Source organism: Moschus berezovskii, chromosome 16, assembly GCF_049115385.1.
Source record: "Moschus berezovskii isolate FMDL1 chromosome 16, NW_MosBer_1.0, whole genome shotgun sequence".
In the NCBI taxonomy this organism is placed as follows: domain Eukaryota; kingdom Metazoa; phylum Chordata; class Mammalia; order Artiodactyla; family Moschidae; genus Moschus; species Moschus berezovskii.
Genome location: NC_142475.1, coordinates 54,253,322 through 54,267,057, shown reverse-complemented (window position 1 = coordinate 54,267,057; position 13,736 = coordinate 54,253,322). Strand labels below are relative to the sequence as shown.

General features: G+C 59.7%; 1 protein-coding gene across 4 annotated transcripts in view; it reads right to left on the bottom strand.

Annotated features, from left to right (window-relative positions):
• The window catches only part of TRAPPC9 (trafficking protein particle complex subunit 9), a 415,657-nt gene that overhangs the window by 71,564 nt on the left and 330,357 nt on the right, over positions 1-13,736 (bottom strand). Inside the window, exon 22 of one of the 4 annotated variants that reach the window (XM_088844845.1) lies at positions 5,624-6,180. The exons of the other annotated variants lie outside the window; for them this stretch is intronic. Within the exon in view, the coding sequence (XP_088700971.1) occupies positions 6,119-6,180 (62 nt within the window). The 3' untranslated portion in view covers positions 5,624-6,118. Of the gene's footprint in view, positions 1-5,623; positions 6,181-13,736 lie in introns of those variants that run through there. 4 annotated transcript variants of the gene reach the window in all.

Below are 13,736 nucleotides of genomic sequence, written 5' to 3'. Positions count from 1 at the left end.
GGTGCAGGCTGTGCCCCATCACAGCCCAGTCCTCGCAGCACAGCAGGCACCACCACCTCCCCCCCGCCCTGGTTGCAATGGGCTTCAGAGCGCTCGTCTCTCTGCTCTGGGGCCGCGTGCTAGTCACTGGGCGATGCTCTGCAATCTAGTGTCCAGGCCCCAGGACAGGCGTGTCCAATCTAATGCCCTGAAACCCAGCAGGTGAGCATGAGCACTCTTTGTTTTACAGATGAGGACACTGAGGCCCAGGAGGGCAAGAGACAGGGGTTCAGCAGGATGGGCGGGGCCGACTGTGCCAGGATGCTCCTGGCCGGTCCCGCCACCCCCAGCCCTGGGACTGGCAGCCGCGGGCAGGAGGGGCACTGGGACTAAACTAAACATTGGCTGGTGCAATGTAAAGAGAGGGTGTCTGTGCAGATTCCAGGAAGCCTCCCGACAGGGGCCCGCCAGTGCCTCCTCCCTCCCCTTCGTCCTTCCTTTGAAATCCTTGGCTGCAGCCAGTAGGGGGCTGGTGGGGGGGCGGGGGGTGTCCAGGCCCCTGGCACTGGGCACATCACACCACCCTGGACCTGCCTGCCACCGACTTCCGTGTGATGGAGATGTCTCAACTTTATTTCACCCACTATTATTTTGGACTTTCTGCTGCAGAAGCCACACCTCAGACTACAAGATACAACCTGCAGCCTCTGTCTATCACAGACTTGGTCCCCATGTTCAGGGGTTCACGGCCTGGCATGTGGGAAGCTGAGTCAGCCCCTGAGTCTCATCCCAGGGGAAGGAGTGCTGGGATGAGGGCAAATCAAGGACAGGGATGCAGAAGGCTTCCTGGAGGCAGCAACAACTCAAAGCACAAGCAGGGAAGGCAGAGAGAGGCATGGGCAGGGTTGTGGCAACCAGGAACATCACCTACCTGGGACCCAGTCAACAGAGAGACCTGGAGGAAGTGGCTGGGCTGGGCCCCGAGAGTCACAAGGAGAGTTCAGGAAAGTCTGTGAAGGCCTGAAGCTGGAGGAGACCAGTGGGGGCCTTTTAATAGTCTTGGCAGGAAGGGATATGGACCTGGGCCCCCCACAGAAGCCAACCATCAACCCTAGACTGGACGGAGCTCCTAGTCTCAGCTCATGACAGCAGCCAGCTCTGCGGGAGGGTGATGACCTGGATGCTATTCGCTCATCTCTTCTGCAATATTTCCAACCAACAGCCCAGCTCCAGCCCCACCCCCAGTCCTCACCAGCCTGCAAACCTCAGGTCCCCATGACTCTGGTGGGACAAGCTGAGCCACATCCGAGATCAGCAGAGCAGGTGCAACGAATACATCATTGTGGGAAAACAGTGAAAATGAAGATATTTACAAAACATTTAAGAAAATTAGCTCTTGGGGATATCCCTGGTGGTCCAGAGGTTAACAACCTGCCTACCAACGCAGGGGACATGGGTTCGATTCCTGGTCTGGGAACTAAGATCCCCCATGCTGCGGAGCAACCAAACCCATGTGCCACAACTACTGAGCCCACGTGTTCCAGAATCTGCACCAGGAGAAGGCGCCGCGAAGAGAAGCCTGAGCATCGCGACTGGAGCAGCCCCTGCTCACCGCCATGAGAAGCCCACGTGTACCAGCGAAGACCCAGTGCAGCCAAAAGCTAGTTAATTTTTAAAAAAGAAAAGAACTCTTGCACACACACACCTAATGGTCTTGGAAAGAAAATGTGATCATTTCACTGAGCTGTAGTTAATCTGGGTAAAAAACAGGATTTCAGACATGCCAGAAGCCAGCTGCTGCGTTCAGATGTCTGAGAACTCAAGGGGACCAACCCCCCGGGGGGCTGGCTAAGGGCCGCAACTGCACGGGGCACCTTCTCAGCTCTGCTGTCACTCAGTCCTCCAGGCTACCAAGGCCACCTGCCCTTCCTGCCGGGGAAGCCAGGGGTGGGCACCACCAGTTAGGGTTCTGATCACACGGTGTGGTCTGTGAATCCAACACGACATCAAATCAGTATCTTTTTTTTAATCAGACAGATTGATTATCCAAATTCATTAAGAAGCGATTAAAACTATCTTGTCAAGTCAATCGAAACATTCATTCTTTCAATCATCCATTCAACGATTACCCATCAAGAGGTGACTCTGTGCCAGGATCTGGACCTGCCACTGTCCCAGCCCCACGGGGTCCCCAAACCCCGTCACTGTGGGCACACAGGAGGACGAGTCCCCCAGCCGGGAAGGACGATGCTGCAGAGTGCTCACAGCGGGCTGGGGAGGGCCCCGCAGGAGCAAATGCGCCCGTGTTCCAAAAACAAGGCTTCTGCCAAGAAAGCTGAATGTGACTCACGGTGAACAGCAAAAAAAGAAGTGATTTCTGAGAAGGGGAAGCACACGCACTACAAACACGCTTCCGTGATCACCCGGAAGTGCTGAGGCAAGGAAAGAATGGGACCTGTGCTCATCCTGGTGGAGAAATGGGGTCAATCGATCCATTCCATCCAGATGATGTACACACAGCAGACATGCACACACAGACATGCACACACTCACGGGGCCTTGCACCCGGCGAGCACATTCGCTCAGCCCTGCGTCATCCTTCAAGACAAACACAAGAAACAGAAACGACAGCCTCGGACTCGCCCGGGCACAAGGCTGAGCATCCGTGTCCCCCTTGGAAGGCCTGGGGAGAGGACCGCCTTCAAGACCCTCCAGCACAAAGGACCACCACCGACACAGCACCCACCGCCCCTCCTGACCCACAGCAGGGGACTCCTGTCACTGAGCAGGGGCCCTGGGATGCTGGGGCCTGGACTTTGGTCTCCGGGGACAGAGCAAGGTCCCTGATGGAGAATTTCAGATGCTCTGCAGGGCCTCGCTGGGAAGCTGGTGGGCAGATTGCTCAATGGAAACGGCTTTCTCAGCAGGCTTTGAGGGAGGGGGCTGAGAACAGAGACAGGTGATGGGAATACGGCAGCTGACAGCCTCACTCAGAAGGCTGGGCCCCTGGGGCATCAGGCAAGCCCTGCTAGCCCACCCACCAGCAGCTCTGGGGCACCATGCGGGCATCACGGGAGGACGGGCGTGGAACTTACTCTGCGAGCCACCCGACCACCCGCCCAGGAAACGTCATCATCTGGCCTCCCTGACCTGAAGCCCGTGTTACGGCTCATGATGACAGGTGAGTGAAACACGCGTGCACGTATGCACACAGAGCATACGTGCATACACAGAGTATGCACACGTGCACCAGAGGGCCACTGACACACAGATGGATGACCCGGTAAGTAACCTGGAGAAGAAAACCCTCCACTGAAGTGAGAACCAGGATACGCTGCACAGACACACACGCACGCACATGTGTCCACGCAACATCCACACATGAACACACATCTAAAGTTGGGTCTCTCTACACAAAGACACAAGGAATGCACAGACTCAGCCCTCTCCATATAAATGTGTATGTGTGTTTCTATATCACCAAGGCCCTGAAATAGAGATCTACAGGTTTGGATGAATTAGCGGGTTTCAGAAGAGAGACTCCAGACCCCGGGGCCTGTGCTCCAGGCCAACCATGTCCTGAGCTGTTTCCTTTTCTGAAGCAGACTTGCCTTGGCTCAGCACATACATCTCCCTCTCTGGCGAGGCAACTTCGGCCCCACACAGGCTGAAGGTCCAGACCAACCATGTGTGTCAGCTGGAGGCAGTTCTGCTCAGGGCAGGGTGCTCCGTGGACATCAAACACCGAACGTGATCATGTTAGATCAGACCTCTGCTCCATTTATAACTCTTGATGCAGGTGACTGCAGGGCACACCTGCCCCTGCCCACTGGTCCCCAGAGCCCATCTCGGGCAGGAGGTTCCTGGAGGGCCTCTCTCTTCTGCAACTGTCCAGATACCCAAGGAAAAGACAGCTCTCCTGGGGCCCGAGACCCCACATGGAGCATAGCGCACATGGGAAGCGGACGACGCCCGGCTGTGCCCAGGACACAGCTCCCGTCATGGGCAGAGCAGCGCGCTGACCAGGAGCCCTCGGCCCGGCCGGCCCCGCCTGCTCAGGTGTGGGAGAAGCGTGCCAGGGAGCAGGGAGGAGAGGAGGAGCACGGCGGACCGTCTCCTCACACCCTGATCAGGTCTGCAACTCCGTTACATTCCTCGTTAAGAACGTCTTCATAATCGTGAGGGAACTGCCTCGGAACTTCTGACTATAATACGGCTGCATTCTTTGCCATATTAAATAGATAACATGGACTTGGTTATACGCTACGGTACATGGTATTCAATAACCTGATGTATAAGTGAGCATGATCGTGGTCGTATATCTCCAGGAGGGTGAGTGCCAAGTGCCCAAGCCTCTGACAGTTTTCTCTCTGCATCCTGGGTCCTTCCCCAGGGACCCCCAGGCCCAGCTCCCAGCTAGGAGTGCTCCCGGAGGCACTGAGAGTATTAATGGTGATGATTTTCAACATTCAAACAGCCCACTGGAAATCGTATGGTCGTCCCTCATTGGGCAGCACAACCCTAAGAAAACAGCACGCCTCCTCCCCGCGGCTAGAGCGCACATGGCTCTGCACGGTGTCACCAGTTACCGCACGCTGGCAGCGGCTCTGGCTGGCAGGTCTGTGGTTTTGATTAATGAGACAAGAAGATGAGTTCATCACCCTTCACTGAACAGGCTGGGCCACAATCCTTCAAAATGCAGGTGGACCCAGCGGTGTGGAGGGGCCCCTCGGAGGTGGCAGAGACACGGCTGTCCGCAGACCCCTGCCCACTCCCACCTGCCAAGCATCCGTGCCAGCTGCTCAACAGGCCACACATGTTCTTAGCTCCAAAGCATTCTGTGCACCTTCTTTCCCGGGAATGGTTCTGATCTAGGCATCTTGTGGACGGTTCTTTTTTAAAATTTCTTTTTAACTGGAGGATAATTGCTGTGCAATATCGTGTCGGTTTCTGTCGTGTGTCCACGTGAATCAGCAGCAAGTATACATATGTCCCCTCCGTCTTGACACTCCCTCCCACCCGCTAGGTTGTTGTGGACCGTCCTGAGCTGACAATCCGTCCCGTCAGCACCTTGAGGTGCCACCTCAATCCTGGGAAGGCCTGCTGGTCACAGCCTGTGTGGTCAGTGAGCCCCGGGCTCAGCACCCGCCAATGGCACCCCCTAAGTGGGAACACGGGTGTGCAGGGGCCCTTCCCGGAGACAGGAACGTGGTCTCCCATGGGCAGCCCGGGTCCCGGTAGGGTGACCAGCAGGGGGCGGTCCAGGGATCAGCACACAGTTGCTCAGAAGCACCTTCCAGATCTCCTCCCCGAAGAGCAAGGGAGGCACCCCGGTAAAGTTCCCTCCTGGTATCCCCCATGGGGCAGGGAATCAGGGACTCAGGTGTCCGTCTGCCTCGCCACTGGGAGAGATGGAACAAGAGGGCCAGACCCTGGTTTATGCCGAGCACAAGGCAGGGGTTTACGAGATGCCTGCTGAATCAAGGAGCAAGCAAACAGATGAACGAACCGTGAGCAAGCGAACAGGGCTCCAGACACTGTGTCCCTGGGGGTGCGAGGCAGCTCTAAAGCCACGAGGCTGTGTCTGTTTCCTTCTGGGTCAGCAATGGTCAGGGCCAGGAGAGGGCAGGGCCAGCCTGGGGGGTTGGGGGAGGAGCAGACCTGGAGGAAAGCCAAAGGTGGAGGGTGGGCAGGCCCCGCGCTGACTGGGAACCTGGGGCAGAGCCTGGGGACAGGCTCCCCCCGTGGTTAGGGAGCACAGGGGTAACCTCAAACGGGAGGCATGGGGGTCTCGCTCTGGTTTTGTTATTTCTACTTCAAAATAAATACGGGGATGTTTAATAGTTTAATATTGCATATGGCATCTAATTATTGCAATTATAGCTAAACATCACATAGACTGATTACATATAACTTACACAATGAATACGCAAAATATGTAAATGTTATTTGGGGTTTTGTTTAATATTTGTGTTACTTTTAATTCTCAGAGCAAATGGTCTCACTGCAGTTAAAACAAGAAAACCAGGAAAACACACCCATCTGGCCGTGCTGTGTCTTCGAGCATTCTGGGGAAGGAGACGCATTGCTCTCTCACAGCTTGTAAGATCCTCGGAGTGTTTTGTGAGGCTCACTGTGCTCAGAAGTCTCTGTTGGCTGAGCTCTTCCAACACGTGAAAAATCTCTCCACTCCCCTGACGGCTGTGGAACATCAAGAACCAAAATCATCTCGTTCTCTCTGAGTCAGGCTCAAAGGGCCGGCTCTGCTCCCTGGAGCCTCAGGTCGCAGATGCCACCATTCATGACGCTTCTAGTGCTGGAAAGGCGCTAAAAGCTCAGTGTGCAGGCCTGGCTGGGGTCCCACGCCGTCTGGGGGCTGATTCCGCCCTCCGCAGCCTGGCCTGCGCCCTGTACCTGGGAGGGGCTGCTCACAAAGGGTCTCCCTCGCTGCTGGGGTGGGTGGGAGGACGTGTGGGAGCCCCGGGCACGGTTTCTGGTGTCCAGGATGCCCCTGGTAAAGGGCGGTCCAGTCAGGCACCCGGAATCAAACAAAGCCGAGCGGCTCTGGGGAGGGAGCGTGACCTCTCCGAGCCCTGGCAGGATGAGAGTTGCAGTGAAGGCGGCAGCTCCTTCACAAGGAGGGCTTGGCTCGGGGCGGCACACGGTCAGGTGGGAGCAGGGCGGCTCTGACAACCTCCTCCCTCCATCCTCCCCTGCTCAGACCCCTAAGAACACTCGCTGGTGGGGCTGGGTCTAGATCAAGCCCCACAGAGTGGGAACTGAGTGGGCACCAAGGACACACTGGCACCCCCGCCCCGTAAGTCACACCAACCTGGCCCCCTCCTGCCAGCCTGAAGCCAGAGCCAGCAGGGCCCCCGGGCTCTGGGTGGGATGTCCGCTCTTCCTGTGGGGCGATCAATCCCCTGCAGATGCAGCTGGCTCGGTGCTCCTGAGATGGGAGCGTCAATTATTAAACCAGTATTTGTTCACGTCTCTGAGAGGCAGGAGACTGCCTTCTCCACAAACACACCAGGAAGACGACTGGGCCTACCCAGTGACCCTGTAACCAGGAGCTGGGCCGCAGATAGAAGGGCCGATAAATAATCAGGCCCAAAGGGCCTGAACCGGGACGCTGAGGTCAGTCAGTACTGGCTCTCCTCCAGGCCTTCCGGTCTCCTGCTGAGAACCTCAGGCTGTGACCACACAGCCCTACGGGTCGCAGGGGGCCCAGCGCTCGGCTCTTGGGCTCCGATGGCACCTGCATCCCAACTCCAGCACCTCACCAAGTCACGTCACTTCCCTGAGCTTTGGATTCAGCAGTTTCACGTAGCAGTGGCATCCCCAAAGCCACAGGTCGCATGGAGACCCAAGACAGAAGGGGCTTGGCTCCTGGGAATCGTTGTGTTGGCTGCCTGTTAAATGTGCGGATTTGGGCCCCACTCCTGAGCCTCTACGTAAGGATGCTTATGCGACAAGGGTCAGGGATCCCCTCCTATAAGCTCTTCTGATGAGTCTCAAGTGGCCAGCCTGGGGCCTGGACCCAAGAAGCTCCATCAGGTGTGGGGCATTGGGAAGCTGCCTGGAAAAGAGCAGTCTCCTCCCTGAAGGCAGCCTGACCCTGTGCTTTGGGGCCACTCTCAATGCACGGTTTCCACAGCCTGGGAGACGGGCAAGTCCCTGAGGTGACCACCCAGTATCCCCGGCCCGTCGCCAGGCGCTGGCAGCGCGGCCTCCTACACCAGAGGACTGGGAGGCCGTGTGCTCAGCGGGAGCCCAGACACGCCTCTGACCTTGACCCCGGCTCCCCGAGTCCCTGTCCCTCAGTCCTTCCACTTGCAGAGTGGACTGCTCTCCCCACCTCCCTGGGACACACCAAGATGAAACAAGGCCCTGTTGGAGGAGTGACAGCCCGGTGCAGGCCCCTCCCCTTCTCGGTCTGATGCGCCCCCTCACTCTGGGAGCCCTCTCCACCACACGCTCCCATCACGACAACCCGGGGCTTTTGAGGGGAGCCCATGGGAAGGGGTGCGGACAATGGGCAGGGCTGCAAATCGGGCTGGGCGTCTCTCCTGTGGGCAGCTGTGTGCCTGGTACCTTGTCTCAACATGCCTCCTCCAACCCCCACCTCCGCTGGGACGCCCCAGGACCAGCACCAGCTCTCCCAGGGCCAGGGTCCTGGAGACACCGGCGCCCTCAGAGATGACCGCAGAGGGCCGTGGGCGCTGCCTCCCGCTGCCCCCGACCAGGAGGCGCCTGAGCACTGGCAGGAGATGCTGTGCAGACACCACCGGCCCTCCCCAGGCTCACCTGGAACGCAGGCCAACAGCAAAGGCACCAGACTGGGGGAGGGGGGCAGGGGGCGGGCAAGCAAACGACTCACCACCTTTGCTCAAGGGCAACGGCACTAACTGTCTGAGCACTGGCTCCACTTGTAAATGGGACAGGCTTGCTTTCAGAAGCAGTTTCTCCCCGAGTCACAAGCCGGCACCAGCCCAAAGGACCGACAGGGAGGGGGAGGAGGCCGAGGCGGGGACCGGCAGGACCGGGGCGGCAGGGGACGCGCGGCCACGCCCACACGCGCACGTCCGTCCCTTCAGACGCCCCCATCTTCCGTTCAGGTGGTCTCCGGGCGCCCTTCACAGCTCCGGCGCTGTGCCCGGTGTGGGGACACAGACGAGCCTCCGCCACCCTCTGCTCTCCAGGGGGTGCATGTCTCTGAGGGGAAGCGGGGCAGCGGGGTGCTCCGGAACCCGGCGCGAGGGTGCTCTGACGGGAGGCGGTGACTGCACTGCGTCCTCACAGGACAGCAGAAGACGCGGGCGCTGTCCGCAGGAGGGAAGGCGTGGGGGGTGGTGGCCGGGGTCGGAGAAGGCATGGGGTGGTCGTTGGGGTCTTGGACTCGGGTCAGCACCTCGCAGGCCCCGCCCCTTGGCCCTGCTCACCCCACTGTCTCCTTCCAGAAACCTCTCCCCCTGCTTTGCACGTTGCAATCCCATGGCTACTTTCAGCCTCCTCTCTCATCAGGCAAGGTGCGGCTCCCTGTTCTCAGCACCCCGTGAGAACTTCGGGGCCCCCTGCCCCGTCCCCCAAGCACTGGCCCAAGCCACCGCTCAAGGGGGACATTGATTTGAACCCAAGCCCCAGAGGCCCAGGCGGTTGTGTGGTCTGAGCCTCATGCCCCAGCTCAGGGCTCACAGGGGCCTGCAACTGCCCCCTCCCCGGCGTGGCGCCCCGTCCCGCGCGTTCATCTCAGGAGCAGCCGCCTGCGTTGCTCGCCCGCCCCGTGACCCGCAGAGACATCTAGTGAACTTGGGGCTTTCTGGTGCTTACTCAGCAAGGCTGGGTTTCTACATAATAAAGTTCATGCTTCCAGAAATAGAAAAGGCGTGTGGCTGACCATGCGCCACAGCTTCGGAAAGCAGGGCAAATGCACACTTCCTCCTAATGGAGGCCTGGCAGCTTCTGTGTCTGAGAAGGAGACAACCAAGGGCGGTCTCACTCCCAGCCATCACCCAGGCCTGCCCAACTGTGAGTACCCCGACAAGGCCACGTGACCCATCCTTGTCCTCCCCCTGGTTTCAGGTTGGTGGTGGTGGGGAGGGGGAGAATAGAATTGGGAAAGGGTCACAGTGCCCTCCCCCACCCCTGCCAGAAACACAGTCCAGGAACGATCCTCTGCTCCGGGCTCCACCTGCTCCCGGTCCCTCCGGGCCCTGCCCGCTCTCCGGCAGCTTGGGTGGACGGACAGAGAAGCTTCCGTCCGTCTGTCGGGCGGGGCACCTACCAACATCTGGGAACGGAATCTGCCCCTTTGTTGCCCACATCCCTCCCCGCCTCCTCCTGCACTAACTCAGCACGTATCTAATGAGCTCTGGCTGCGGCCAAGCTCCTTCCGTGCACTGAACCGCAGCTAGACGCTTCCCTATGCCTCAGCCCTCCAGCATCCACGGTGCCCCCAGTCCCGTGACCCGATCTCCCCTCCTGTCTCACAAAGGAAACAGGCCACAGGTGGGGCCTCCGTGTCTTCCTGCTACAAAATGCATGCATCTGGACCCTCTAGATGCCTCATCACCTGCTGGACTGGGGACTTAGCCAAGCTTGGAAAAGGATAACAATTAGCCCCGCCCCCCTGCCAAGGCCACAGGAGCTGGTGCTCGCCCATCTCAGCCGCCCCTCACTGCCTGGGCTCCAGGCACTCGGCCCCATGGAGAGCCCCACCCTGACACACAGTATCCACAGGCCCGCACTGCCCCCACCTTCTCCAGCCCCTCCCCAGGAAACCCAGCCACTACTGCCTGCCCACCCTGCTCCCTGACTGCCTGCACCGCCTTGGTGCTGCCACGCCTTTGAGGGGCATGAGTGATGGTGGGGCGGGGTAGGTGGTGGTAGGTGCTCCCTGAAACCAGGCTCTGAGCCTCACTGATGCCGTGTCCCGAGCCCCGAGCACAGGGTGGTTCCAACAGTCCTCACGACACGCTCAAGGTCCTCAGATAAGCCAGGACCCAGACTCAGGACACCCAAGGCCCAGGTCCTTCCACCAGGCCAGGCCACACCGCCCTCAGCATCTCCTACCAGCCCAGCCTCCTGGACCCCTGTTCCAGGCCCTGAGTGGGGTTCATAGTGTGTGACTAGGAAGCAGGTGCTGACTGGTCCCGTCCCTCCGCCCACGGGTGGCCTCTGGCAGAGCCGAGAGTTCCTGGCTCCACCAGGCCCCTGAACACAGCTGCTTCTTGACAAGCCTGAAATAAGCAGATAACGCAGCCTGCAGATCCCAGCCCAGCCCAGCGGGCATCTCGCAGGCTGGCAGGAAGTGGCTCACTGGCACCTTCCCACGGCTGAACTCCTGGACATTCCATCAGGGCCACATACGCCGTCAGGAGGAGCAGGTTTCCACACGTGCCCGGAGTGGCTGCTGCTGCCCATCCAAACTAGATGGGGGACAAACTGTGGAACCTGCAGGCAGGGGGATTGTGGCCAGTGCTCCAAGTCTCTGGCCCGGGTCCCTTCTGTGACAAGGCACAGTGATCATGCCTGCCTTGCCGTCCTGCCCTAGGGTGCCTTGTTATGATGCTTTGTCCCACCCTTGAGAAACCGGGGGTCTTCCGCTAGAAACAGTGCACTTTGGGTGGACGGGGTGAAACGCCTACAGGAAGCGGTCAGCTGCCTGCACAGGGGAACACAGAGGCTCCAGGAGCCCACGACACGATGGCCAAGCTCAGCCAATCCGTGAGTCTGATCAGCTCCTACTGCTGAGAAGGTAACATGCACCATGCACCCCGGCTAGACAGATGCCGGGGACACACTGTGTCCATTAACCTCCCCGCTCAGCCCCACAAACCAGGACCATGGTCCATTTAGACCCAGAGCCTTCAATTCTGCGAGGAGACGCCTCGGACCCCAGGAGGAAGACCCCGGCACGTGGCTTCTGCTGTGGTTCCGGCAGACGGCGCGCTGTCCTGCATTTTTCTGTTGCACAAGGATCTGAACATCTCCCACCGCCAAGGGAGGCTGGGGAAAGGCGTTTCAAGCCACGGGGCTGACCCGCTGAGAAAACTGACATCTCCGAGAGCGAAGGTCGCTCGGCTGGTTTTTTCCAGCTGCTGGACTCGATCAACCGTCCGGTGACGAAGCACTGGCCAAGGCCTCGGGGAGAATGATGTTGTCAGGAGCTGCCTGGAAAAGGTCAGCAGCGGAGTCTTTGAAGCTGCCTTGTCAGGCTCAAGGTCTGGCTTCAAAGTGGCCCTGAAGCCAGCGCCTTTTAAAGGATGGCTTCCTTTGTCCATCCCTCAAATGGGAAGGAGTTATTCCCCACCCCAAACCTCTCAGCATTGCAGCTTGAGCTGACCCACATTTGCTTCCAGACCTCCTTTCCTTCCTAAGAAATTAAACAGCTTAATTTCAAACACTCTCCCTTAAGCATCTGCTCTGTGCTTATTTAGCACATTTCCAATAACGTGGGTGAGACACAGAAACGGAGGGTAAAGTCGAGCGGAGCCAGCAGCCCTGTCTGGTGGAGGCTGAGCGAGAGGGACCGACCACAAGAGGAAGACCGGCTCTAGCTCTGCGAACACGGGACCCCGAGGCAGGGGCCCCGCCCGCACCCACGCTCCCACGATCTCTCCCCTAAGGGCATCTCCGTGGCCACAGCCGTGCACACGGTCCGTTGCTCCACCTACCATCCGCCCGTGGGAAGGACTGTCGGGGGAGGAGGGAGTGAGCACTCGGGTAGAATCACCACTCCACGGCCACTCGGGCCCACGACTGAAGCCAGAGCTTCTGCGCCCAGACACAGGCCCCTCCCAGCCTGGGCTGCAGGGGCCTGGCTCGGACACTGCCACCCTGAGTGACATGACGGAGGCCCAGTCAGGCCGCCCTCCTGTCGGGACCCATCTGCTCAGCTGTTCACAGGGGCCAGAGGGCAGTTCCAGGCGAGGCCGTGGAGGCCATCGGTGTGGGGCACCCAGCTGTACCTGCACCAGGAAAAGGCACACCTTCCTCTCTGCTGGCTGATCGCCGGGGTACGAGGAGCTCTGGGATGGCGAGCCCGGGGCCCTGACCCAGCCCAACCTCCGGATGCTCGATCTTGGGTGAGTAGTCACAACTGTAAGCCGTCTCCCCAGCCACCAAACGGAGACGCCTATGCCCCTAAGCGCACCCCAAAGGCCAGGTCTCAAGGGCAAGGGGAAAGCCAGTGCCTGCTCCCTCCCACCCCTGCCTCCTGGCCACCCCCGCATCAGGAAGGCCCAAGCTCTGCACAGTCCCACCACGTCCCTCAGGCCTCCTGAGACGCAAACGTGCACGCAGTGGCCCTTTCCTCCTGCTGGGCCTTGTGCTTAGCAGGCCTAAGTCTGTCTGGTCTAGGCTGAGACACCACTGAGCAGGGGCAGGCTGCCAGGGGTCCGCCCCCACCTCCCGGCACGGAAGCTGGCGGCACAGCCCCAGGGCCCCTCCTCTGATCGGGAAACCAGAAACCCCACCCGAGGCCCGGGCCTTTATCTCAGGGGACACTTCCAAAAATTTGGATGGAAGGTCATCTGACTCATCTTCTCCACGAGAAAAAGCCAACAGGAATTGGTTAAACTTAATGCCAAGCAGGAGAACAAATACATGAGATGCTTCCCAAGGCCCCTTTCGGCTCCTGCAGAGCCCGGGGCTCGGCTCAGCACCTGGAGTGCCAACCAGCTTGCCGAGGACACGGCTCCCTGTGAAGAAATGAACGATGCAGGGTGAGTGGACGGATGAGGGGTCACCGAGCCACGGCCCAGCTTCCGGTGCAGCCAGCGAGGGTGGGCCTCAGACGGAGGTCCCCGCCAGGCTGGGGAAAACAAGACCAGAGCCTGGCCCTGCCACTCCCCAGTGCGACCAGGAGCAGCTCCCCTGCAGTCCCCTGCAGGGGTGGGGGGTGCTTCCCTCTGCAGATGACCCCCCCTGCAAGAACCCGGCACAGTCCCCGGGTGTTGGCTGCGCTGTAACTGACCAGGTTCCCCTTCAGCCACCCCAGCAGCCTCTGGGCCGCTGCCCTCGGATGCCTGGAGCCAGGCCCCCAGGTGGGGCCAGATGGCCAGTGAGGCCCTTCCCTCTGGTGGTAGGGAGGCGGCTGAGCTCCTGTGCCCGTGGGCAGGACCAGGCACCAGCTCCCCACTCGGGCACCCTGCTGCTCCCTCACCCAAGCCTCTGGCAGGAGGCCCACACTGACTGGGCCTCCACTGGCACGTCTAGAAAAGATGCTTTAGCGCTTGAGAAAGGCTGAGATGGCA